At 52.8% G+C, this 22,148-nt stretch overlaps 1 protein-coding gene across 2 annotated transcripts; it reads left to right on the top strand.

Moving 5' to 3' along the window:
• The first annotated feature begins 460 nt into the window (after positions 1 to 460).
• On the top strand, positions 461 to 21,652 carry ADGRG3 (adhesion G protein-coupled receptor G3). 2 transcript variants are annotated; one of them, XM_078358287.1, is made up of 12 exons: positions 461 to 565; positions 5,351 to 5,501; positions 8,480 to 8,618; positions 10,297 to 10,443; positions 11,408 to 11,542; positions 12,030 to 12,069; positions 12,507 to 12,607; positions 12,747 to 12,859; positions 16,316 to 16,596; positions 16,774 to 16,867; positions 18,083 to 18,366; positions 20,617 to 21,652. In XM_078358287.1, the coding sequence occupies exons 1-12, from the start codon at positions 505 to 507 to the stop codon at positions 20,724 to 20,726; spliced, it is 1,656 nt and encodes a 551-aa protein (XP_078214413.1). In that variant the 5' UTR covers positions 461 to 504; the 3' UTR covers positions 20,727 to 21,652. The 2 variants fall into 2 exon arrangements, with proteins under 2 accessions (XP_078214413.1, XP_054104706.1); XM_054248731.2 differs by lacking the exons at positions 461 to 565; positions 8,480 to 8,618 and having other exon boundaries at positions 5,373 to 5,501.
• The last annotated feature ends 496 nt before the right edge of the window (positions 21,653 to 22,148 follow it).

Consider the following 22,148-nt stretch of genomic DNA (forward strand, 5'->3'; position numbering starts at 1 on the left):
GTAGGTCTCATCAAACCCTGACACAGCCTTAGGAGGCAGCCCTATTGCCATCTTCACTTTACAGAGGAGGAAACCGAGGCTCAGAGAGGCCCCCAGCTTGTGAGAGGAGGGGTCTGAGTAGGTGCACCTGGCTCCACGCCTATGCGCATCACAGTTCCCAGGGGTCTGTTCTAAGGCGAGGCCTCTGTGGCCACTCAATGCCCCCACCCCTCCATCTCGTAGATCCCACCCCAGGGGGACCCTGGGGCACATCCCTGGGTGGGCTCAGCAGCTTTCTCTGCAGGTGGCTCCGGGGCATGGTGAGGCTGAGAACACTGCCCAGTTCCCCACACTCACCTTTCACAACCCAACCGATGGCGCCATTGAGCAGGAAGGGTGAGAAAGAGGACACAGGAAGCCGAAGTGGTGGGGCCGCAGGGTGGGGGCGGGCCAGCTTGGCGGAGTCTGGGGCCAGAGGGCCAGACGGCTGCAGGACTCTGGTGGCGTGGGCAAGACTGGCCAAGGATGGCAACGCCCAGGGGCCTGGGGGCTCTGCTCCTCGCGCTTCTCCCGCTCCTGGCCTTAGGTAAGTGGCTGGCTTCTCACCCTCACCCTGCCCTTCGGAGGGAGGGAGCCAGGGACAGATGCAGGGACAGGAGAGGGTGAGGAGTTGGGATGTCTGGGACGTGTCCTCCAAGAGTCCCCCATGGCTGCCTCAGCACCTCCTCTAGCCCTGTCCCTTTGGGTCAGTCCTGTCCTCCTACTAAACCTTGCTCTCGGGTTCCCATGGATGCCCCACAGTGCCCTGGAGATAGGGGAGGTCAGAGGGTGCTCGTGACTCCCCAGCCTGGGCTGCGGCTCCCTGATAGGCCTGGCTGTGAGACAGGGTCGGCTCTGGGCAGGCGATTCTCCAGCTGGTTTGTGGGATCCTGGGGACGGGATTCGGACACTCGGGAAGCTGAGGCCAGGAAGGCCTATTACCTCATTCGTCTGGCCCTCTCCTCTCGCACACGCCACCCCACTCTGGCCCCCTCTCCCAGTCTCAGCCATGGCCCCTTGGTCCTCAATGGCCTGAGCCAGGATCCATACTCCTCCCCGTCACCCTCCCGTCTCACACAGGAACACATGGTGCATCTCCAGAGGCCGTGGAAACACCCGGCCTTGCCTTTGCTGGCGCCTCTCCCAGGAAAGCTGCCCCCCTGCCCCTTCCCCACCTAACCGGCTCCATTTACTCTTCTTGGCCTCTGTGGCATCTTAGCAACCCTCTGGGACAGAGGGAGGTGCTCCCCATAAGTGCTCCCTCCGTAGTGCTCCTGTCTCAGGGTCTTGTGGGCCGCTCTCGTTTTGCTCCTGACTCGGTGAGGGGCCTGCAGGTCCATCTCCCTGGGTGTCCAGTGTGTGTTCACATGGCTTTGGCCTCATAGATCAACCTCTTTGAGCTTCAAAGAACCCTATTCTCTTCAAACATCAGGAGATTCAGTGGAGTGAATCAGTCCCTGGCTCAAAAACAGGGTGGAAGATGGCAGCACTGTCCTAGTGGCCGCGGGAGGTCCTGGTGCAGAGCAGGCTACCAGGCGGCCCTTGATGGATGAACCGGGCCACCGATGGCAGCTGTGACCAGGGCTCATGGGCATCCTCAGGTCCCAGCTGTCATTGCTGGTTGGGCCTTCGAGGCTCCTCTAGGTGATGCTGTGTTCTGCATGGTGACGTGCATGCTCCGGTTGGGGCAGAGCAGCAGCCCTTTGATGGAGTTAGGAGCTTTGACAGGTCTACACCCAGAAGTAAGACTCCCTCCTGTGTGGATAGTTATGTGTTAGTCTCTGTTCATCTGTCTGCCCATTTGTTCATTCATTCATTCAAGAAGCATCAATAGTGCCCTCGGCTCTGCTGGTACCACTCGGCCCCCACCCTCAAAAAGCTCACAGTCTGCAGGAGTGAGGCAGTGTGGTGGGCACCAGCATGTGGGACCCAGCTATTAGGGCTGAGAAGGGGACAGATGCAGTGGAGGGGCTGCCACAAAGGGACACGTGACATTTGCTGAACCCCAAATGAGGCACAGGGAGCAAGAAGGGTGGTCGCTGGGCAGGCTGGCACCTGGGGCAGCCTTCAGCACCTTGAGGTCTGGCCACCTGGGCTTCTGGAGCCAGAGTATGGCTGCGGGAGGGAAATGGTGGTGGTCTGCTCGCAGTGAGCCAGCAGGGGCTGAGGGAGGCGTGCGGGGTGGGGGTGAATGTCCACCCTGCCCTCCTCCTGCCCTCTGACCTCCCCATTTGCTGAACCCCAAATGAGGCAGTCCATGGAGGCCAGGCTCTAGAGCACAGAGGGTCTGGAGAGGAGGAGGTGCTATCCGACCCACAGGCCTAGCGCAGGGTCTCCTTGTCTACATGAAGTGCTTCAAAGAATAAACACAGAAAGATATTTAATGATCGTCTCTGTTCAGGGTGTTTGCCAAGAGCTTCACTTATATGTCTGCACTGAAATTCTTGGCAGTCCGGGAGGGAGGCTCTGATGTCACCCATCAGTGGGCTGCCTGCACCTGTGCCCATTCACGACAGCAGGGCCGGGATGGCAGAGAATGGCACTTGCCCTCAAGCGGACCATGTTCTCTCTCCTCCTCTCCTGTCCTCTTCTTCCTTCCCCTCCCATCCCTTCGTCTTCTCTCTTCCCCCCTCTCCCTGCTTCTGTCTTCCTCCTCCTCTCCCTCTTCTCCCCTTTATATAAAAGCAAACATGGATCATATTATGTGCATGCTCATCTATCATTTGCATCTCCCATTAAACAATGCATCATAAATAGCTTTACAAGCTAACAGAAATTTAAACTTCCTTTATAAGCGGTCTAAAACGAATTGTCACATGTAGAATACATTGTTACAAAATCCACTCCCAAATGTTTTTTTTTACCCTGCCATTACTCTTTATTTAGCCATTATTTTTATCATGTATTTTATTTTTTTGTCTTAATGTTTAAAAATGAACAGTTTTTTTTAAGTGACAGTAATAGTGGACGTGATTTTTTTTAAATCAAACAGTAGAGAGGGAAATAAAAAATGGAAAGCAAACAAGCCCCTGCCCGCCTCACCCCCAGCACCACCCATTGTGTAGAGAGCTCCGCTAACAGTTTCTGGGGCGGGCAATCCAAAAAATGAGGGTGTAGAGCTGAGACCATGTCCCAGCATTAATGGGAAAAGACACGACAAAGCAATTCAGAGTAGAAGACATATAATCAGCCGCAGATATACAGGCAGGTGCTCAAACTCCTTAAATGAAAATAAGATTCCATGTCATCTCTCAGACTAGCAAAAAGACAGAAGTTTAGTAAACTATAGAATAATAGGCATGTGGATAAATAGTCTCTCTTACCCACTTTTGATGAGAGTTTAAATAGGTGCACCAGTTTTTGGTGGGAAATTCAGTGACACCTGGCAGTTTTCGAAAGCACATACAGAAAGTCCTATGATAGGAATGTTTTCTTTTTCTTTTTTTTTTTTTTGAGATGGAGTCTTGCTCTGTGGTCCAAGCTGGAGTACAATAGTGCGATCTTAGCTCACTGCAACCTCCGCCTCCCAGGTTGAAGTGATTCTCCTGCCTCAGCCTCCTAAGTGACTGAGATTATAGGTGCCTGCCACCAGGTCTGGCTAAGTTTTGTATGTTTACAAAAGGCAGGGTTTCCCCATGTTGGTCACAGTGGTCTCAAACTCCTGACCTCAGGTGATCCACCCACCTCAGGCTCCCAAAGTGCTGGGATTACAGGTGTGAGCCACCACACCTGGCCTTCCCGGCAGAGTTTTAAAGCACATACAGTTAGATCCAGATAGTCCTACAATAGGAACTTTTTCTATGAGCTCTCAGCACAAGCTAAAAAGATGCACACTCAGGAATTCTTCGGGTAGATTATGAAAATCATTGTCCACCAACAGGGGACTGGTTAAAAAGGGTTGCAATGCCCATATAATGGAATAGATTGCAGCTATATAAAGAATGAGGTGGAAAGTTCTTCAAGATATATTGCTCATCCAAGTGTGGTGGCTCATACCTATAAATTCCAACACTTTGGGAGGCCAGGGCTGGCGGATCCCTTGAGCCCAGGGGTTCGAGATCAGCCTGGGAAACACAGTGAAACCTGTCTCTACAAAAATTAAAAATAAAAAATATAAGAAAATGAAAAACTAGCTGGGCATCGTGGCATGTGTCTGTGGTCCCAACTACTTGGGAGGCTGAGGTTGGAGGCTCAGTCGAGCCTGGGAGGTACAGGTTGTAATGAGCTGAGATCATGCCACAGCACTCCAGCCTGGTGACAGACAGCACAAGACTCTGTCTCAAAAGAAAAAAAAGATAAATTGCTAAGTGATTTTGTTTGTGTAAATTTTAAAATGATGTATTGGCCGGGCTGACACCTGTAATCCCAGCACTTTGGGCAGCCGAAGTGGGAGGATCGCTTGAGGCCAGGAGTTTGAGACCAGCCTGGGCAACATAGTGAGAACGCACTCTTCTCAATGAAAATTGTTTTAAATTTTTTTTAAATGATGTGCTTATAAATACTTGCATATGCACACCTTCTGCAAAATTTCCAGAAGGTTGGGCAATAAACCATTAAAGGTGGTAGCTCTCTGAACACCTACAATGAGCTATGTCCTTTATCTCTAATTCTTCCCAAAACTCGGAAGGAACGCGTTATTAGCCCCATTTTGCTGGCAAAAGATTGAGCCTTAGAGAGTTTAAGTAACTTGCTTCTGGACTTACAGCTAGTAGCTGACTCAAAGCTTTCACTTCATGCCCTGTATTAGGTGAAAGGGAACTGAACTTAAAGTCACAAAAGCTGGTCTTCAGTCCTGGAGCAACCTCCAACTAGCTAGTAACCTTTCTCAAGTCGTTTTGCTCGAGAGGCCTTGGTTTGCTGCATTTTCTGCCTGTCCCGGGAGGTAGCTGTGAGGGTCGTAGTGTAAACGTGGGAGAACGTGGCAAACCAAGACAGAAGGCATCCAAGAGTTCCACAAGAATCCATAGCTGTAAGGGCTTTGGAAGGTCTGATGTGGAATAATTGAGAAGCCAGGAAGACTCCCTGGAGGAAGGGGTAAAGGAGTAACAGCACAAATATATGAAACCTTTTATTTACAGAGCCATGTGCCAAGCCTTTCGTACATGCTTTCCCCAAAGCACCCTACCAGCTCTGGGAGATGGGACATTTCCTTTCACCTTGGATACAGCCTGAGAGAGGGTTTGCGTCCCGCTCAAGTGTACTGTTAATGTGATGCATGGAGCTGGGTTCCAGGCCAACCAGCAGACTCTGGAGCCCCAGCTCCTTTCCCCCTCCTCCTCCTTGCTGCCCATCTTCATCCAGCCCATTCACACTCTCTGCATCCCTTCCTTAGGTCAGGAAAAGACCACTGAAGGGCCAAGACACAGCTGCCTGGGGGACAGCATGGACGAATACAGCGCATTCAACTTGAAAGACAAGGCTGGGTGCTTCACCAAGTGCAGGCAGTCCGAGAGCGAGCCCTGCGATGTGGGAAATTTGCAGAAGTAAGGGGGTCCCCTGAGCTGGAGGGGGAATCTGAAACTTCCAGGAAGGGGGGCTGTCAGGAAGGGATGGGGCCATCTGCCACCATGGCCCCAGAAAATGCTGCTCCCATCTCACCCTTCCACCTTGTTTGACACCACAGTCCCCAGACCCAACACCTCCATTCTGGCAGTTGGGGTCCCTACTGATCTAGGGGATTCAGAGATGAATCTACTCCTATCCCAGCCCTTGGGAGTTGTGGAAGGACAGACACAGACCCAAATAATGATGACTCCAGAGTGTATAGAGAAGGGAAGACAAGGTGCCAGGTTAGCCCAGAGGATGGAAGTCGGCCAAGGCTTCACAGAAGAGGAAACCCAGAAAGGGCTTTGAAGGGTGCATAGGAGTTTTCCAGTTGGATCTAAGCAATGGTGGGATACAGGCAGCAGAACTGAGAGTATTCGGGGATAACTTTCAATGCTTTGAACTGTAACAATGTAAACTGCTTGGGGATGGAAGAGGCAATGAGGAGATGCTATGGGTGGGAGATAGGACTGGAAATATAAGCAGAGACTAAGGTGTGAAGAATTGTGTAAGCTATACCAATGGGGGTGTGTGGCAAGGCAATGACTTTTTATTTTATTTTATTGAAATGGAGTCTCACTCTGTTGCTAGGCTGGAGTGCAGTGGCACGATCATGACTCGCTGAAATCTCAGCCTCCTGGGTTCAAGCGATTCTCTTCTCTCAGCCTCTCGAGTAGCTGGGATTACAGGCGTGTGCCACTACACCCAGCTAATTTTTGTATTTTTAGTAGAGACTGAGTTTGACCTTGTTGGCCTCGATCTCCTGACCTCATGATCCATCAGCCTCAGCCTCCCAAAGTGCTGGGATTACAGGTGTAAGCCACCGCACCTGGCCGGCAATGACATATTTTAAGCGCAGGTAGAGTATAGTGAACTCCGCATTTTGGAAAGATTGCTCAGGCCTCAAGAATGGGGATGGGGTGGTGATAAAGGAAGACATGACCCCGTAGGATGCACTAGAGGGGCCTGGGTGGGAGTGAGGGCCGAGCCAGCACCACCAGCAGCAACTGGCATGGTGTGCTTGGAAAGGGGAGGTGGAGGGAAAGATGATACGATGGAGGCTCAGTAAGACAAGAGACTGGTTAGACGCGGGGGTGAGGGAGATGGAGGGCTTTAGGAAACGTCTTCAGGAGCCATCGCCAAAAATATCCCTGCCTCTCTTTCCTTCTTCCACTTCTAATCAAAGTTGCCCATAACTCTTCCGGGATACCTAGAAAAGCACCTGGCTTGTATTAGTACTGAGTAAATATGTGTTAAAGGAATGAATGAAAGCCTGCTCTCAGGCTTGGTGTTAGGACAGCAGTCTCATTGGATCATGTTACTTCAGTGGTCTGAAAACACTTCCCTCCCGACCTGCAGCTGATCCAGCAGCTTCTTAACACCCCAGAGCTGTTCAGAGGCTCCTCTTTGTGCTGCTCAGGTACATACCCAAAAGAATTTCAAACAAGTCTCCAAATAAAAGCTTGTACATGGGCCAGCCATGGCGGCTCACACCTGTAATCCCAGTACTTCGGGAGGCCAAGGTGGGCAGATCATTTGAGGTCTGGAGTTTGAGACCAGCCTGGCCAACATGGTGAAACCCCGTGTCTACTGAAAACACAGAAATAAAAACTAGCTGGGCGAGGTGGCAGGCACCTGTAATCCCAGTTACTCAGGAGGCTGAGGTGGGAGAATTGCTTGAACTCAGGGGGCGAAAGTTGCAGTGACCCGAGATCACTCCAGTCTGGGTGACAGAGCGAGACTGTCTCAAAAAAAAAATAAATAAATAAAAATAAAGCAGCAGCTTGTACACGAATATTTGTAGCAGCACTTTTCACAATAGCCAAAAAAAAAAAGGAGGAAAATCTCCAAATGTCCCTCAATGGGTGAAGGCATAATCAAAATATGATTTCTCCATACAATGAAATAGTATTCACCCATAAAAAGAAAAAAAAATACAGGGGCCAGGCACAGTGGCTCACTCCTGCAATCCCAGCACTTTGGGAGGCTGAGGCAGGAAGATCACTTGAGGCCAGGAGTTCAAAGCCAGCCTGGGCAATAGAGTGAGACCCCGACTCTACTAAAAGGAATTTTTAAAAAGAAATAGGGCCAGGTGCAGTGGCTGACGCCTGTAATCCCAACTCTTTGGGAAGCTGAGGCAGGTGGATTGTTTGAGGTCATGAGTTCGAGACCAGTCTGGCCAACATACTAAAACTCAGTGTTTCTAAAAATACAAAAAATGAGTTGGGCATGGTGGTGCACACCTGTAATACCAGCTACTCAGTAGGCTGAGGCAGCAGAATCGCTTGAACCCAGGAGGCGGAGTCTGCAGTGAGCTGAGATTGCATCACTGCATTCCAGCCTGGGCTACACGGTAAGACTCCATCTCAAAAATAAAGTAAAATGGAATACTGGTACATGCCACAACTTGGATGAACCCAGAAAACATTACGCTGAGTGACAGTCAGGAACAGAAGGCTGCATGTTGTATAATTCCACTGGTGTGAGGTATCTGACATAGGCAAACTCATGGAGACAGAAAGTAGATTAGTGATTGCAGAGGCCAGGGGAAGGGAGAGGGCGTGCTTCGTGGGTACGGGTTTCCTTTGGGGTGATGAAATGTCCTGGAACTGGACAGCATGATGGTTGCACAACACTGTGAATTACTTAATGCCATTGGATTGGACCCTTTAAAATTGTTAAGATGGTAAAGTTTATGTTATATGTATTTTACCACATGCACATACAGAAATAGACAAATGCCTAAAATATTCAGAGGGGACTCCTAGCTAAAATCCTGCAGGAACAGTCTGGGTGGCTCCCAAGCCACCTTTCTTCCTCCTGCCGTGATTTGATAGTGTGGGTCAGCCCTCTCACCAAGGAGTGAGTAACTCAGACTGCAGGATTCTACCTTCCCGCTGTCCCTGGCCCCTTGCAGATACTGGCTAAACTACGAGGCCCACCTGGTGGAGAAAGGCTTGACAGAGAAGGTGAACATGTCTTTCCTGAAGGCTTTGGTCCAGAACCTCAGCACCAGCACCACAGAAGACCTGTACTTCTCTCTCAAGCCCTCTCAGGTGAAGAGCTCCCCAGCCCCCTTGGCTGGTTCAGACCCTATCTTTCTTGGACAATATTTCAAAACTCTAAGAGAGTTATACCCTGTGATTGGTGCCCATCAGGGCTTGTTCCCCCCACATCCCAACTGGCAGAGCTGTGCCTGCAAAATGAGCTCTAAGTCTCCTCCACGCCTAAAATTCCCATGAGCTCTTCTGCTAAGGCAACATAGTTGAAATGAGGAAAAGGGTTCAATGGGCAGACTCTGGATTTATGCTGGGCCGGATACAAATCCCAGCTCTGCCCTTGTGATCATGGGCAAATTATTTTTCTGAGCCTCGGTTTCCCTATCTGTAAAAAGATGAAGGTACTGCCTACTTTTCAGATTAACATGGCCAGGTGCAGGGGTGCACACCTGCAATCCCAGCACTTTGGGAGGCTGAGGTAGGAGGATGGCTTGAGGCCAGGAGTTCTAGTCCAGCCTGGGCACCACAGTGAGATTCCATCTCTACAAAAACAAAACACACAACAAACAAAAGATGAATGAGAGGAGCAAATGAGATAATGCACAGGGAATGCCTGGGACGGTGAGGGCTCAGAAAGTCTCCGGCCTTCTGGAAGAAATAGACATGGTGGTAGAGGTTGAGACATCGAGGTGGGTCGGTTAGGAATGTGGGACTTTTGGGTTTGTCTGGAGAAAGGGAAATGGAAGATAGATTTTTTCCTCAATCCTTTATTATGTCACTCGAGCAGCGGAGCCCTCTGCCTGGGTTATGCACTGGTCCCAGAAATCACCCACCTGTCCTTTCAATGAGAGTCTGGACAGGGAAGGAGAAAGTTGGGGCCGTCAGCTCCAACGATAGCCCCCCTGTGCCAGTGCACATGTGCTGCTTCTGAGGCAGGCTCTGGGTGGGTCAGGCTGTAGGCTGTGCGGGGACAGGGAGCTCAGAGAATGAAGAAAATATGCTTTGTGGCCGGGCGTGGTGGCTCATGCCTGTAATCCCAGCTACTCGGGAGACTGAGGCAGGAGAATCACTTCTACCTGGGAGGCAGAGTTTGCAGTGAGCAGAGATTGCACCATTGCACTCCAGCCTGGACAACAACAGTGAGACTTGGTGTCAAAAAAAAATGCTTGGCAATGACCACTGATATGTATTTCAATATTTTAACCATTCTTTGTTTTTTAAAACTGTGTTGTGGTTGTTGGGTGGAGAGGATTTCGCAGTCAGGGTAAATGTACGTGTCCCCCTCTGCCCTTGTTCCCACCCTTCCTCAACATCCTTCCTGATGGTTTTATTCTTTCCATTTCTTCCTGAGTCAGAAGCCAGACACTGTCACCATCAAACCTTGTGTAAACAGTGGGACTGTTAGGGCCCTGGCCAAAAGCACACGGCCTTCAGCCATCCTCACAGTTGCACGTTCAGCTTGCCCAGGCGTCAGGTGGCCAAACAGGCACAAGGTTAGCTCTGTTGTCTGTGTCGGGAAAACAGGGGCTCCGTCAGGGCTGTAACTTGTGTAGGGATGCACCACCTGTGAGGAGCAGAGCTTGCACTGTGCCCCAGGCCTCCTGCCTCTCAGACCTGACAGTCCTCAGGTGCTGCCCAGACCCAGTATGCCTCAGTTTCCCCTCCCAGCGGGGGGAGCAGCAGGACCCATGTTGGAGGCTGGGTACAGATGGAGCTGCTGAGTCTGTGGTTGCAGATTCCAAGGCAGGTGATGAAGGATGAGGACAAGCCCCCTGACAGAGTGCGACTTCCCAAGAGCCTCTTCGGATCCCTGCCGGGCAACAGGTCTGTGGTCCGCTTGGCCATCACTGTTCTGGACATCGGTCCAGGGAATCTCTTCAAGGTGAGGACTCGGGGAAGCTCCGAGGTAAAGTGCTAGGTCCTCCAGGGCCCCATGCCACTGCTTGTGGTCACTGGCATCTGCTGAGGGATCCAATGGGGATGGAGCAGGCGGTGAGCCTCTTAGTGTTTCTAATGCAGCCCGTGGTCATCCCAGACCCCTGTCACTAGAGTCTGTGGCCTTCGGACTCTCACTGGTCACATGCTCTCAGATGTCTGACCCCATAATCAGTGCCCTTTGACCTGTACCTGTGTCCTGAGGGTGCTCATGTGCCCTTGTGTGTCCTCGTGTGTGCACAAACATGCATGTCCTTTCTATTCCTGTGCACACAGCATCCCCTGTGCTCAGGTGTGATCATATCCACACGAGCGAGTGCAGCCATGCCCTTGCACATATGTGTACCAGGTATGCACACCCCAGAGGTGTACAGACGTGTGTACCCCTGAGGGCTGTGCTCCCCCCACCAGCCCCCTTTCCACTGATGCACACTCACGCTAAGACCCTCAGGGGCACGCTGTCCACCCCACTGACTTCCATTTCTTAGCTGATCTTGGCCCTGTGTTCCCTCTAGTTAAGAGGGCAGAGGACAGGAGGCTGAGGCAAGAGAATTGCCTGAACCCAGGAGGCGGAGGTTGTGGTGAGCCGAGATCGTGCCATTGCACTCCAGCCTGGGTAACAAGAGTAAAACTCCGTGTCAAAAAAAAAAGAGGGCAGAGGAGCTCTGGAGACCAGCAGTGGAGAGCGGTCACAGCTTTGCAGCCAGTTGGCCTGGCCCAGTCCAGGAAGGAGGCCACTGGGAGCATCAGGGAGGAGGCTGCCCGTGACTCCTTAGCCCCCTGGTCCCCTGGTCTCCAACTCCGCCCTCCAAGCAAGGGCCATGGGTTCCTGGAGGCTGCTAGGAACCCCAGCCCGGGTGGGTTGGGATGGCCCCTTCTACAGCCTGGCCCCCTGATCTCCCCCTTCACAGGGCCCCCAGCTCAGCCTGGGGGATGGCAGCAGCGTGTTGAACAATCGCCTGGTGGGCTTGAGTGTGGGACGAATGCATGTCACCAGGCTGGCTGAGCCTCTGGAGATCATCTTCTCCCACCAGCGTCCACCCCCCGTGAGTCCCTCGCCCAGGCCTGGCAGTCACTGTGGGGCAGACAGGTGGGTGGGCACACCCAGGCCTATGGGCCCTGCATGGGACGCTGCACATCTGTCCCTACCCTTCCACAGCCATCCAGGAGGAGTCATTAGGGCCGTGCACATACCTAGGTCCAAGGCCACACACCCCAGAGGCGCACATGAGGACCTGGCAAGCCCACCTGCATCCACATGGCATTCCACATGCTCCACATGCAGGCTCCCCAATGCACGCACATGCCCGAAAACATGCAAACCCCCGCCCGCCCACGGCCCCACACCACCCTCGGCCAAGGGTTCATCAAATGATGCACTTAGTTTTTCTACGCAGCTCATGGGCATGAAGCTTGCTTTCTACCTCATGCACACTCACGCTAGGACCCAAGGCAGCACAGCGTCCTCCCGCTTCCCCTGCCCTCCCCCAACCTCCCCTTTCCTGTCTCCTGACTCCCATTCTTTCGTTTCAGAACATGACCTTCACCTGTGTATTCTGGGATGCGACTAAAGGTAGGGAGGGTATGGGCTGCATTGCGGGGAGAGCCAGCTCCTCTGGCTAAGTCCCTCCCCTCCCATCCCCTCCCCTCCCCTCCCCTCCTCTCCACTCCCTCCATCTCCTCCCTTCTCCACCCCTCCTCTCTTCCCCTTCCCCCTTCCCTTCCCTATATTCCCCTCCTCCTCTCCCTATATTGCCTTCCCCTCTATTCCCCAGGCCTCGCCTCCCCTCCCTATATTCTCTTTTTCTCTGTTCTCCTCCCCTCCCCTCCCCACTCCCCTCCTTTCTCTTTCATATATTCCCTTCTCCTCTGTTCTCCTCCCCTCTCCTCCCTCCCCTCCCTTTCCCTCCCTTCCCTATATTTCCTTTCCCTTTGTTCCCCTCCTCTCCCCTCCTTTTCCCTCTGCTCCCTATATTCCCTTTCCCTCTGTTCCCCTGGCCTCCTCTCCAGGGCCCACTGGAGACTGGGCTTCTGAGGGCTGCTCCACGGAGGTCGGACCCGAGGGGACCGTGTGCCGTTGTGACCACCTGACCTTTTTCGCCCTGCTCCTGGTAACAGCCCCTTCTACTCTGATCTCAGCTGTCCCAGGGGCTTCCAGCTCCTGTCTAGGGGAGGGGACTGCCCGGTGGTCTTGGGGGACCTGGACCTGTCTTCCAACTGACATGGTCTCGGTTCCGGGGTCACCCGCAGAGACCCATCTTGGACCAGTCCACAGTGCAGATCCTCACGCGCATCTCCCAGGGAGGCTGTGGGGTGTCCATGATCTTCCTGGCCTTCACCATTGTTCTCTATGCCGTCCTGAGGTGAGTGACCCCCACCTCCCCACCATGTCTCCCTCCCACCCTCAAGAGAGGCAGCAGGGCAGGGTGGGAAGCACTCAGGTTGTGTGGCCTCTGATTAATGTCCTCTCCACACCTTAGTGTCCTTATTCCAAAATGGGGTTGGAGGTTGAAATGTGTCAGGGCTATTTCAGGAGCAAGTGGCAGAAACTTAAGTCAAATTGGCTTAAACATAGCAGGGAATGCGTGGTTCATGTAACTGAGAATAGCAAATAGTGAATAGGGTTCATGTAATTGAAAAACCCAAGGTGTATGGGCTTCAGGCAGGGTTCGATCCAGGGGCTCAAAAGAGATCCCGGGACTTGGTCTCGCTCTGCCTCCCACAGCTTTGCTGGCGCCGTGACAGTCACGGCGGCCATTGGGGGCTGCCTCAGGATTGCATCACAGCTCCATTGCTTAGGCAAAAATAAAAGAGGTCTCCTCTTTCCAAGTATTCTAAGCTAAATCCCAGGATTGAGAAGGGTTTTTTTTTTTTTTTAACATTTTATTTTGAGATAATTATAAACAGAAAGCTGCAAAAAATAGTGCAAAGAGTCCTGTGGTTCCTTCTTCCAGCTTCCCCCATGGACATATCCTAGACAGCCGTAGTTCACTATCGAAACCAGCAGCTGGTAGTACCATACCGTTGACTAGAATATAGTCTTTGCTCAGTTTCCACCATTTTTTACATGTATTAATGTGTGTGTCTATGTGTTTGTGTGTGTGTGCAGGACAGATCATTTGCAGGGCCCAGTCCAAAATGAAAATATAAAAGGCATGGTGGCTCATGCCTATAATCCCAGCACTTTGGGAAGCCGAGGTGGGTGGATCATCCGAGGTCAGGAGTTGAGACCAGCCTGATCAACATGGTGAAACCCCGTCTCTATTAAAAATACAAAACAATTAGTCAGGGGTGGTGGCGCATGCCTGTAATCTCAGCTACTTGGGAAGCTGAGGCAGGAGAATTGCTTGAACCCAGGAGGCAGGGTTTGCAGTGAGCGGAGATCATGCCATTGCATTCCTGGCTGGGCAACAGGAGCAAAACTCCATCTCAAAAAAAAGAAAGAAAAAGAAAAAAAAATGGCCCCTTATTCAAAAAAATTTAAGAATGTCAAGATGGCGACAGTAGAACATTAAGTCCTTCTGAGGATGGGGCCCTGCAGAGGTCACACGCTCATGAAACTGGACCTGTGTGAGCATGTGTGTGCGTGTCTGCGTGTATCAGCCTGTGCAGTGTTATCCCGTGTGTATGCCAGAGCTGAGTCTTACTGGTCTAACTTGGACCATGTGCCATGCCTGCCTGGGTCACTGTGGTCAAGGGCTAGAAAACATGCATTGGCCGGCAAGGCCACGTGCCTGCTCTTGGGTTGGAGCTAACAAAGAACCCCTGGCCCCGACTTATGTCATCATTGTGAGTGGGGATGGGTGGGCGTTCCTCAGGGAGACCTGGGGCTGTGTCCAGAAGGGGGAGTGAGTGCAGGTTAGGTAGAAACAGCAGGGGGCGCTGCAGCCTCGCTTGCCTGGGCCCAGGCCATGGCTGAGGGACCCACAGGATTTGCCAGCTTGAAGGCGCCTAGGAGAGCCAGTGCCCCACCCTGTCCTGTTCCCCAGCCTCCTGAGGGTGCCTGGGGGTGGCCTAAAGCAGCCCTTGGGTTTCCTGCCCCGAGTGCAGGGCTGTCCCTCTGCCTTCTCCACGTGCCTCTGTGTCACCATTTGGCCCTGGGCTGCAGCCCCCACTAGGCCCACCCACTCCATCACAGACCAACCATGAGTATAAGCGGTGCCCCCTACCCCCACCCTCCAAGCCCTGGCCTAGGACACAGTCTCCATCCACAACAAGCTGAGCGTGACTTGCCAGCTGGCTGCATTGCTGGACCCTATGAGCGGGGCTTGGAGCACCAGGAGAAATTGCCACCAGCTCCCCAGGGTGGGGCCTGGTATCTCAGGTGAGGTGGACATGATCCCAGATGTTCTCCAGGAAGCCCCGGGGCTCCCCTCCCTCGGCTGAGAGCCCTTTTGGATCCGGTTTGCTAAGAATTCAGAGCAAGGGACTCCAGAGAGAGGGAGGTGAGCCTGGTGAGTCACTAGGCAGGGAGTCTGGAGTCCAGGGTTGGAGCCCCTGCCCTGCCCTGCTTTACGGCCCCATAAGATTACATCCCTCTCTGAGCCTCACTCTTTTACTGCATTTTCAGCTTCATGCATCCACCTGCCTGTCCATCCACATCACCAATGAATCCACGGCCCCTCCACTGTTAGGCCTGGAATTCACGCATGGGAGAGACCCGAGGAGGGAGAGGATGGGGAGTTACACTATGCTGCAGGAAACGTCCAAATCGGCTCAGGCTAGGGGGCATGCAGAGACAGCCTCTCCAGGAGGAAACATCCAGGGAGGGTTTGAAAGGCAGAAGGACAGGAGTCAGGCAAAGAAGGTGGGAGAAAGGCATTGAGACAGTGAGAAGAGCACTGGCAGAGTCTGGGCAGCCTGAAAAATCAGCATGCATTCAGGGAATTGCAAGTTACAGTTGGGCTAATGCATCTGTTCCCCTGTGTGCTGCGCAGTTCCAGGCTCTTGGCGGCCCGAACAAAGAATTGGATGAGACACACACAGATAGCCAAGCAAAGCGACATGAGTGTATTCCACGCAGCATTCCGCTCTCAGAGCAGGAGAGCGGGCTGACCTCTGTAAAATGGGATCAGCCTCAGCTTGGTGTGGTTTGGGTGGTTCTAGGTGTGTTTTTTTCTTCTCTTCCCAAGGCTGCCTAATTCCTAGCCAGTGTCTGGCTTTTGATTGATAGATGTGTTGCTCAGTTACTTCGGGCCCTTGTGCATTTATGCATCACCTCCATCCCATAATTTTAAGTACGTGCGTGATATGCAGCCCAAATGCATGAACCTTAAGTAGCTAATTATCATATGGGGTTATGTGAAGGATACTTTTTCTCTAAAGCAAATGCCCATCTCTGAAGAGCTGCCCCTTACTGGTTTGGTCCGGATCTTGCCGGCCGTGGGATTCCCCCCCTTATATTTTAACACTTTTGTTTTGCTTGCTGAACCACTGCTTTTCATCTTGCTTCTTGCTCACCCACCCCCTTTCACCTTGCTTCAGTTCTCTGCTTTTACTTATTCTGCCCTTTATCCAACTTTTAATTCCCCTCGCTATTCTGCTGCCTCATTTTCCCTATCCTCCTGCCTGACATTGATCAAGGATGAGGTCGACAGGATCTGGAACCCACAGAGCCCCATGGGCCATGAGAGGCTCCTGGACTTGAACCTCAGGATGCTCCCACTCTGGCTGCCGGCAGGGCTGGAAGCCATATGAGCAGGGAGGAGCTGGCGTTGAGGGTGGAGAGCCATGGGCTATTGGGGTGGACAGGCCTGAGTGCCCCACGGGAGCTCCCATGGGAGCTGCGGCCCCTTGGGGCCTCTCATTTCTTGCTCCAGGCTTTCCCAGCAGAGGTTCAAGTCAGAAGATGCCCCTAAGATCCACGTGGCCCTGAGTGGCAGCCTGCTCCTGCTGAATCTGGCTTTCTTGATCACTGTGGGGAGTGGCTCGAAGGGCTCTGATGCCACCTGCTGGGCCCGGGGGGCCGTCTATCACTACTTCCTGCTCTGTGTCTTCACCTGGATGGGCCTGGAAGCCTTCCACCTCTACCTGCTCGCTGTCAGGGTCTTCAACACCTACTTCGGACACTACTTCCTGAAGCTGAGCCTGGTGGGCTGGGGTAGGTGCTGCCCGGACGGACAGAATAGATGGCTGGCCCCAAGGGTGCGGAGGAAAGTAGCCTTGGGGAGAGAGAGGAGGGGTTCCCAGAGCTGGAGGGATGGGCATCTGGAGGGGATGTGGAGGAGGACTTGCCAGCGAGCCCCCGTGATGCCATGCCACTTCCCCTTGTGCCCAGGCCTGCCTGCCCTGATGATCATCGGCACTGGGAGTGCCAACAGCTACGGCCTCTACACCATCCGAGACAGGGAGAACCGTACCTCTCTGGAGCTGTGAGTGGCAGCCAGGGTGATGCCACTTCCCCGGCTTCACATATTGGGGCTGGAGGGAGGTGGGGAGAGGAGGGATTTCTAGGGAAAGAGACCAAATATGTCAAGACCAGAAGAATCCTCAGATCCAGCCAGCTCATGGCACAGAGGAGTAAACTGAAGCCGAGAGAGAGAGAGAGAGAGAGAGAGAGAGAGAGAGAGAGAGAGAGAGAGAGAGAGAGAGAAAGAGAGAGAGAGAAAGAGAGAGAGAGGAAGCGAAACAAGAGAGGGAGCCTGAGAAAGGAGAGAAAGAACTGGACCAGGAGGCAGGGTGCCTTACTCGAGCCTGGGCCAACACCAGCCCATATGGCAGCTTAAGACAAGGTGAAGAAGGTCACCCTGTCCACATGCTGGGCGCGCAGCCTGGAGAGGGGAGGGTGTGTTGGATTTCAGCCCCTACTGCTGCCCAGCCAGCTGCCCTTGTTCAGGCCACCACCTGCCCAGCGATTCCTAGTAGCCTGGGTCTAGTCCAGGCTCTGCCCTGCCTGCTGTGCATGTGACCCTGGCAGGCCCGGTCTCTCCCAGAGCCTCAATCTCCTCATCTGCAGCATGGGGGAATGGATCAACATGCTCCCTAAGGCCCTTTGCCCTGCAGTGCAGGGGGCAATGGAGCTGAGTTGAGTTTCTAGACTCCCACCTTGGGGTCCGTGGGGCACCTACCACTGGGCCCATGGCTCTGTGCTAGGAGGAGCTGGCAAGGCCTTGGACCTGTCCCCAGGGCCTCAAAAGCAGGGGCCCCAGGAGCCGGAGAGGTCACATACGTGCAGGCATTGGGTCAGGTGGGGACTGCAGTGGACTGGCAGTCACAGACCCATCTAATGGGCGGCCAGTTACGGTCCTTCAGGAGGTCATCCACAGAGCTGCCAGGTGTATGGTTTTCTAGGATAAGCAGAAAATCTCGGTGTTTATATCAAATCTTCTGATTTTAAAGGCAGCCACTAATTGAGTTTTTTTTACATCATATGGTACCAACGAAACATGTCTTTGAGGTCACTTTGGCATTAAAGAGACACCAGACAAGAGCCTGATAATGGGCCCTCCCCAGTGGGAGAACGGGGATTGATGGGTGGAAATGGGAGAGACACCTTCATGGATGGAAAAGCTAAGCCAAGGGACTTCCTGGGCTTGCTGGCCAGAGGCACCTCTTCCAGTCCCACCACCACTGCCACCATCCTCCAGATGCTGGTTCCGTGACGGGACAGCCAAGTACGCCCTCTATATCACCGTCCACGGCTACTTCCTCATCACCTTCCTCTTTGGCGGGGTGGTCCTGGCCCTGGTGACCTGGAAGATCTTCACCCTGTCGAGTACTACAGCAGTCAAGGAGCGGGGGCAGAACTGGAAGAAGGTGCTCACCTTGCTGGGCCTCTCGAGCCTGGTGGGTGTGACGTGGGGGTTGGCCATCCTCACCCCCCTGGGCCTCTCCACTGTCTACATCTTTGCACTCTTCAACTCCTTGCAAGGTGAGGCTCCTGCACCAGGGAGGTGATGGGCTGCGTTGTCTGTCCTAGGAAGTGTTGAGAGGTGGGGGAGAGGTTGGTTTGCAAGACACAGGACTCTGCTCAGGCTAGCGCAAGGCAAGGATGTTGATTTCAAATATTCAGAGCAAGGATCCAGGGCAGCAAAGTGTGGTTGCTACAGTAGTCCATTTGTGTTATGGTGAGGCCTCAGGAAGCTTCCGATCGTGGCAGAAGATAAAATATGGTGAGAGTGGGAGCAAGGGAGTGGGGAGGCACCATGCTGTTTTAAATGACGAGATCTTGCATGAACTCCCAGCAAGCGCTCACCCATCACTGAGGGGATGGTGCTAAGCCATTCATGAGGACCCACCCCCATGATCCAGTCACCTCCCACCAGGCCCCACCTCCAACGCTGGAAATCACATTTCAACATGAGACTTGGAGGGAACAAACATCCCAGACATATCAGCTGCCTTCATGGGAGCTGCTACCAGGATCAGAAAAAGCTACCCAAACCAAAGCAGATACGTTCTCCACCTTTTCCCCGGGGCTGTGGAGTCTCTCACCTAGTGTCTGTGGAAACTCCTTCATTCTCTCTCCACTAACCCTTTACTATGACCCCAAATGGCTATCCAACATGGCCGCCATAACCCTACATGACCTTGCAAGTCAGGTGTCCATTGTCCATCTCTGGTCCAATCAGCTGTGACCAGAAGGGCAGAGTCATGGGATCTGATGTCTGCATGACATGGATGGGATCTCCAGGCATCAATGGAAGGAAGGAAATGCTTGCTGTGTTTGTTACTGGCCCCCACAGGGCCCTTCCTCTGAGATCCCCGCAAAGGAGTAAGAGCAGTGCATGGGTTATAGTTTGTATGTGTTCTCTTTGCTTCTTGCATCTACAGCTCAGAGAGGCATCACAGCCTGAGGGCAAGAGACTCACCCCGTCCAGAGGAGTCACTAGAAACCCAGGCCTCCTAGATGTAGTGGGTACAAGCCCCCAAGACCAGGGCTGGCTCCCAGTGCCCCATGAGACTGTGTGGCTTAGTGACTGGGACCAGGCAACCCTTGGTCCAAATCCTAGCCCCATTCATCACCAGCAAGTCACTCAGCTCCTCCAGTCCTCATTCATCTTGAAATTGGGAAAATCTCATACTTATCTCACCAGATTTTTTTTTTTTTTTGAGATGGAGTCTTGCTCAGTCACCCAGGCTAGAGTGCAGTGGCACAATCTTGGCTCACTGCAACCTTCACCTCCTGGGTTCAAGCAACTCTCCTGTCTCAGCCTCCCGAGTAGGTGGGACTACAGGCCACCACACCCAGCTAATTTTTGTATTTTTAGTAGAAATGGGGTTTCACCATATTGGTCAGGCTGGTCTCAAACTCCTGACCTCAGGTGATCCACTCGCCTCAACCTCCAAAAGTGCTGGGATTACAGATGTGAGCCATCACACCTGGCCTGCCAGATTGCATGATGAACAAAGGCAATGTGTATGTGGGAACCACTAGGTCTTCAATATGTGGGAACTGTATTAATAATTATAGAAATTATAACCGTATGGCCATCTGAAGCTGTCTCCAGCTGGAGAATCATGAGTCCATGCCTGGAGAATCCCAGGGGTTGACGGTTGGGAAGAAAGGCACCTTGAAACTATAGAAGACATCGCTATTCTTTCAGAGGTTACCTTAATATGTAAGCCTGCACACTTCACTCTACTGAGTTAGTTTCCACTGGGTCTGAGTTGTTCTGTATTTCTCTCTTCCTCCCCAATACAACAGAGCCCTTGGTACCTTGAATTGCCCATTGAACTCTTTTCAATATTTTTCTTGCATATTGAGTTTTGGTTATAGATTTCCTCGAAACAGAGTTTTTCTAAGTCATGTTCTGTACTTACTATAATTTCTTGTGCCCCACAATTTCCCTTTTCTTCTTGCTGGAGTGCCTCCTTTAATAATCCTTTATAGAAGGAATGATGGTTGTTTTGTATGTCTGAAAATTCCTCAATTTTGCTCTTTCTTTTCTGTAATAGGTATAGGTAGAGATGTTCTTTGAAGGTCTCTGTTTTTCATTTCCAAGGTTTCTATTTCGTTCTTTTTCTTTCATTTTTGAAATGGTTGCATTTTTGCCTGACTTTTCCAGTAGTTCTTGAGTGGTTATGGTGAGTCTCCTCCTTCTCAGCAGCCACCAGCCCAGGTTGTCCCACTCCCTGTCCACCCCTCCCCAGGCTCACCAAGGCCTCTCCTCCCTGACAGGTGTCTTCATCTGCAGCTGGTTTACCATCCTCTACCTCCCAAGGCAGAGCACCACAGTCTCCTCCTCTACTGCACGACTAGACCAGGCCCACTCCGCGTCTCAGGAATAGGAAGGCATGGCCCTGCAATCTGGACTCAGCTCTGACTCTCTGTGTGACCTCGGGCAGCTCTGCGCCTCCCTGGGCCAGTTCCTTTCTCTGTATAATGTGGCTGGGGAGGGAGAGGACCAGGTTGGACCACGTGGCTTCAGAGGTCCCATCCAGATCCAACTACAGGTCCACATGAGAGTCCATGTAAGCATGTTTGCAGGGGTCTAGAGCTCCTATAGTCCTGAGACCCCCTGCCAGCAAAGAGTGACAGTCACCTCCATGCCCTGCCCTCATTGCAAAGCCCTCACCTACCTTCTGGTCCCAGCAAGGGAAGAGTCTGTGGTTTGTATAGCCCGGGAAGGAGCCCCTCTCCCCTCCTCCTCCTTGTCACTGGCCTCCTGCAACTCCGCCTCTGGATGCCTGTAACCTTGAGGGGCATTCAGGAGGCTAGCGTGCCCTCAGGTATTGGGGGTTAGTTTTGGTGGGCAGGAGTTGATCCTCCTACCCAGTCTGCCCCTAGTCTCTACCCATCAGAGCCCACCCTCCTGGAAGAGATCCCAACACTTTCAGGGTGCTGGCAGCCCTGCAGGTGTCCAGGGACACTGCATTTCTGAGAACCACTGAGTGGGCGAGGTACCTTGGGCAAACCCTCCACTCCCCACTCTGACTGCCACGTGGGTGGCCCAACCTCTGACCTGCTGTCATCATAGAGGTAGAAGGCAAACCAATCTGGGGCTCAGCGCACCTGGGAGTTTTCCCATTCATTCAACATGTGGGGCCCAGGGGCGAGGGTGGGGTTGAGGGCTCCCTGAGCAGGGGCTGGGCATTGCCACTAGAACCTGAGCTCCCAGAGAACAAGGACCTGGGCAGCCTCACTCACTGTTCCAGCCCAGGCCAAGCACAGTGCTTGGCTTGTGGAAGCCTTGAATAAATATGTGTTGGCCGAATGAGTGGAGGTATGAGTTTGGCACCAGCCTGGCAGAGCCCTGAGCTAAGGGGGTGTCTCAGGCCAGACCTAAGTTGGGTAGGGCACTTCCGGCAGCTGGGCCTCCGTGTCGCAATTGCATGCAGGTTTCTCAATAGGAAACAAAAACAGGCAGAGATAGCAGAAATGGGGGTAGAGATACAGAGATGGAGAGACGGAGAGAGAGACTTAAGAGACAGGCCAACACCAAGAGGGAGAACGGAGGCAGAGAGGTACAGAGAGATGGCAGCCCCACCCCAGCTCCAGCGACCCCCTACTCATGGGGAGTAGTGTGTGTTGACATCATCCCCCACCCTGGAGCCTCACCGCAAAAGTCCATCCCTCACTCTATCCACAACTTACCAACCATCCTCCCTACCCGGCCCCCAAGCCCTGCCAGGGAGCTCAGCGGACTGTCAAGCCCTGTCTGCTGGTGAGAAGTTATTGCCACTATTGAGCCTCCCCCAACAGCCCCCGAA

The sequence above is a fragment of the Callithrix jacchus genome, chromosome 20, assembly GCF_049354715.1.
Source record: "Callithrix jacchus isolate 240 chromosome 20, calJac240_pri, whole genome shotgun sequence".
Classification (NCBI taxonomy): Eukaryota; Metazoa; Chordata; class Mammalia; order Primates; family Cebidae; genus Callithrix; species Callithrix jacchus.

Excerpts from the sequence above, each read along its gene's own strand:
- ADGRG3 (XM_078358287.1), top strand. The coding sequence starts at position 505 with ATGGCAACGCCCAGGGGCCTGGGGGCTCTGCTCCTCGCGCTTCTCCCG. Across the intron at positions 12,608-12,746 it reads CCTTTTTCGCCCTGCTCCTG|AGACCCATCTTGGACCAGTC; the intron begins GTAACAGCCCCT and ends GGTCACCCGCAG. Across the intron at positions 18,367-20,616 it reads ACTCTTCAACTCCTTGCAAG|GTGTCTTCATCTGCAGCTGG; the intron begins GTGAGGCTCCTG and ends CCTCCCTGACAG.